Below are 4,181 nucleotides of genomic sequence, written 5' to 3' on the forward strand. Positions count from 1 at the left end.
ATTCCTGCTTGCAACCGCTAAAGAGGAGTGGTTGTATTTTGTGTCCTCGAGGGTGAACTAAGTGCTGGATTTATGAAGATAGAACAGTCTGGCTGTGACTTCTTTAGCTCATGGGGTTTCTCCACATAGACAAGTGTGGTCTGTTTCACTGTAGAAGAGATCACTTGGGTCTTTGTTGGGGGAAAATGTTTACATATTGACTCTTTATTCAGTGAAATAATCCTGCATCATCGCATCCGGCGGCCACCCAGCCTTTTTTGGCAGGAGATCTGTAACTTTGATGATCGAATGAAGAAAAGAGAGAAAATAACAGAAGAAGAAACAAAGAAGTGAGTAGAAAGAGGCTCTGGTGAGAGATGGTTGACTTTGGCCGTGTATCACCTCCTAAGCAGTGCCCGAAGAAGCACAGTACAGCAATCTCATCCCCGTGTGAGAAGAGGTTTGGGCCATCCTTGCTAGGTCTCAGCTGGCACAAACTGGTAGACAGTGGATTTGTCCCAGTTCATGCAAGCTAAGGGACGAGGTGTGAAAACATCAAGACAGATGAATAAGTTGCGTGTTTGTAATGATGCTGAGAAGTGATGAGCTCCAGGTTGGTGGTACAGTGCAGAGCCTCAACATTACTTCTGCTCTGGCACTGTTGTCCATCTGGACCAAAAGTCATATTGTATGTCTGTGATGCATCTTCTGCCTCAAGCCTCTGCCTTGTTGGGTTCAGGACAAAGTAGGTTTCCTACAGTGTCCATCCAAAGCCCTTTTCTGGGAACACCAGCTCATCCTGGGGAGGGAGATAGAGCCATGATAATTTGGGAGAGTGTAGCCTCTGCAGGAGGAACCTGGAGATGTTTCCCTTATGCATAACCTGGTGTCTTCTGCATCGACTACCAGGTACAAACGTACTTTGTCAGCTGCTCATGCATATGAACTGGCACGCCACGATGTCATCCTGTGCACGTGCTCTGCTGCATCTGCCCCCTCCCTGGAGAAGCTCAACGTCAGGCAGATAATCATCGATGAGTGTGCCATGTCCACAGAGCCTGAGACCCTCATCCCCTTGGTCAGCCACCGCTATGCTGAGAAGGTAAGTCCTTTCCAAAGACCCATCTCTAGGACAGCTGCTCAGGGCTCTCAAACCTCTGCGCATCTTCCACCCCTTACCATGCTGCTCTTCCAAGTTCTATCAGCTTTTAAGGACCACCATATTTTAATGTTGTTCTTGGTAGTATCTATGATGGTGCATCAATATTTCAGCCTTCAGGGAGCTGTTTCCTTTGAGGTACCTTTCCTGATCCAGGTACAAATTATTAATGTGACAAGAAGCACAGAGCAGATCTCAGCAGACTTACTACGCAATGTCTTTCTCCTCTCAGATGGAACAAGGTTCTGCATTATCTGGGTCAAGATCTTTATATAATGACCAACTTGGTCCTTGATTGAGGTTGCTGTAACCATAACATAAATAAGGAGCAACAAATGTCTGTGTGCAAAGTAGCCTTTCAAAGAGCTGGTTGCCTTCACCAGTGCTACCACCCTCATAGTTGAGGTGTCCACTCTTTGTTCCAGGTTGTTTTGCTTGGGGATCACAAACAGTTGCGGCCTGTGGTCCACAATGACTTCTGCAAGAGTCTTGGCATGGAGAGGTCTCTTTTTGAGCGCTACCAGAATCAGGCATGGATGCTGGATATGCAGTACCGCATGGTGAGGCCCTCAAATGGATTTTCTTTTCTTCATCACAGAATATGCTGCTATCAGGACTCGCCTCAAGCCACAGAAACAAGATGTTCTCCACTAGTGCTTTCCCTTCATAGAGTAACGAAAAACACACTCACCCAGGGCCAGCTCTAGCACCGTGGCATTGCGGGTGGAGCCAGCTCAAAAAGATGCTACAAGTTGAGAAGTTCCTTGGTTTTTGTTCACCTCAGTTTCTCCTCTTTTCTCTGCCAGCACAAAAGCATTTGCGAGTTCCCATCCCAGGAGTTTTATGGTGGGAAGCTGAAAACGTGGCCCCAGCTCGCTCATAAAGCCAGTGTCTTCCACCACAAAGGTAACGACTGCTGCCCTATCATCTTCGGACACGTGGAGGGGAAGGAGCAGACCCTCATGATTTCTACTGAGGAAGGAAATGAGAACTCCAAAGCTAACCCAGAAGAAGTGGAGCAGGCGGTGAGGAGGGTCCTGGGGAATTGCTGGAGGTGCAAAAGGGGGAGTGTTATGCAGTGGGGTTCTGGGGATCGTGGAGGGATGATGAGTAGTGATGTATGATAAAGATCAGTGGGGTGCTGTATCTGCCTGGCATCTTCTCGGGTCTGGAGCACGCCAATATGTCCCTGGCCAGAGGGAAGGACCCAGAGCAGGGAGAGCAGCATGGGGTGCTGGAGGGCTGGTTCCCTCAGCCACCACTGCCAGGTGAGCAGGACTCCGGTCTCCCCAGGTGAGGCTGGCGAAGCAGTTGACACTAGATGGCACCATCCGGCCGGAGAGCATCGCCATCCTGAGCCCCTACAACGCCCAGGTGTCCGAGATCAGCAAGAGCCTCCAGAAGGAGGGCATCCGCGGGGTGACCGTCTGCACCATCATGAAGAGTCAAGGTGAGGCTGCAGGAGAGGGGAAGGTTGGTTCTGGTCTCTTCTGCCTTCCCAAAGACTGAAGCAACTTCTCACAGAGACAGTCTTTGAGCATATCCTACACCATGGTCATTTCAGCCATGGAGGAAGCATCCCTGGGCCAAATTTCTGGGTGATTTGTGATGATAATAAATCCTTTGGAAGCCTCTGGAGTGCCCAGGCAGCATGAGACTGCTGAAGATAGGAAGGTTTCGTGTGAAGGATGTCTGAAGGGGTGTTAAAGAACTGCGGCAGCACGTGCTCTATGGAGAGCAATGACCAGGGGTCCAATGGCCTCCAAAGCTGGAGAAGCCCAAATGGTGGCTGCGGTTTTGTAGCTCTTGCTGTAGAGAAATGAGCGTCTTGTGGGGTGGAGGGGAGGCTGGATGCTTCCTTCTAAAAAACCTGGTTCAATTCCACTTTCTAGGAAGCGAGTGGAGATACGTGATCCTGTCGGCTGTACGCTCCTGCCCCCGATCAGAGATCGATAGGAAGCCCACGAAGAGCTGGCAGAAGAAGTACCTGGGGTTTGTTACCGACCCAAACCAGGTCAATGTCGGCATCACACGAGCTCAGGAAGGACTTTGCATTTTAGGTGGGTCTCCTGGGAGCATGCCCAGGCCTGCAGGGGAACAGGACACTTGGATAAAGGGGTGGAGATCCAAGCTAGTCCAAACGATGGTCTTGCTTTATTCTTCTGCCTTTCAGGCTGGCTGTGGTTTTGAAGCTGGGCAATCTCTGCAGAGCAGACTCCTGCATGGCTTGTATGTCGCATGTATAATTAGTTTTTCCCACCCTTTGGTTCGGACCATGTTGTTTCCATCACTTGTGTGCTAGAGCTTCTCTCCTAACAGAATTGGGCTGCTTTTTTTTCCTCCTTATCACGCAGACTTAGGCTGTGATGTGTAGGGCAGCTGCTCGCAGATGTGACAGCACTGAAAAGGGAGGTGGGATTTCACAGAGCTCTGGCTCAAGGAAACATCCCTGCAAGTTAACTGGCCACCTTGGGCTAGAAATGTTGGACAAAAGTTTCTGTGAGCACTCTGTGGTGATGTCATCTGAGCCTCTTCTGGCCATTAACCTGCTGTCCCCATCCCTGTGCCCACAGGGAACCAGTACCTCCTGGAGTGCAACCCTTTGTGGAGGACACTGCTCCAGCATTACAGGCAGCGCAACTCCTGCACTACAGCCCAGGGGATTTTCATCAGGAGGACTTCAGCCTTCCACCGATGAGGATGGGTTGGACCTCGAGGAGCTTGTCTGGTGTTACATGTGCCTTGGGAAGGACACAATCTTTCCATTATTTAATGACCCATGGAGCCAAATGCGGTGGGGGAGCCAGGACCTTCCCCTGCACAGTGACAGCTCAACTTCAGTTCGTGCTTTGGCATCTTGTGGGGTTTTTTTATAATCAGTGCCACCTTGGATAGGAACTTTGAGCTCTAGCAAACCAAAAAGCATTGGAAATGGATGGATGGGTGTGTGACTTTATTGATGAATTATGTTTTTAACTATAAGATGCTCAGCGGGGCCACCATCCCACCTGCCAGTGCAGCTGCGCTTTGGGGACCAAAGACT

General features: G+C 50.0%; 1 protein-coding gene across 1 annotated transcript in view; it reads left to right on the plus strand.

Moving 5' to 3' along the window:
• Window positions 1-3,836, plus strand: part of HELZ2 (helicase with zinc finger 2) — a 17,305-nt gene extending 13,469 nt beyond the window's left edge. The window contains 7 exon segments of the mRNA XM_029087220.1: window positions 213-329; window positions 889-1,081; window positions 1,564-1,698; window positions 1,945-2,163; window positions 2,432-2,588; window positions 3,031-3,198; window positions 3,712-3,836. Of these exon segments, the coding sequence (XP_028943053.1) occupies window positions 213-329; window positions 889-1,081; window positions 1,564-1,698; window positions 1,945-2,163; window positions 2,432-2,588; window positions 3,031-3,198; window positions 3,712-3,836 (1,114 nt within the window).
• Window positions 3,837-4,181: the final 345 nt, after the last annotated feature.

This window comes from Antrostomus carolinensis, unplaced genomic scaffold (assembly GCF_000700745.2).
Source record: "Antrostomus carolinensis isolate BGI_N321 unplaced genomic scaffold, ASM70074v2 scaffold19150, whole genome shotgun sequence".
NCBI lineage: Eukaryota > Metazoa > Chordata > Aves > Caprimulgiformes > Caprimulgidae > Antrostomus > Antrostomus carolinensis.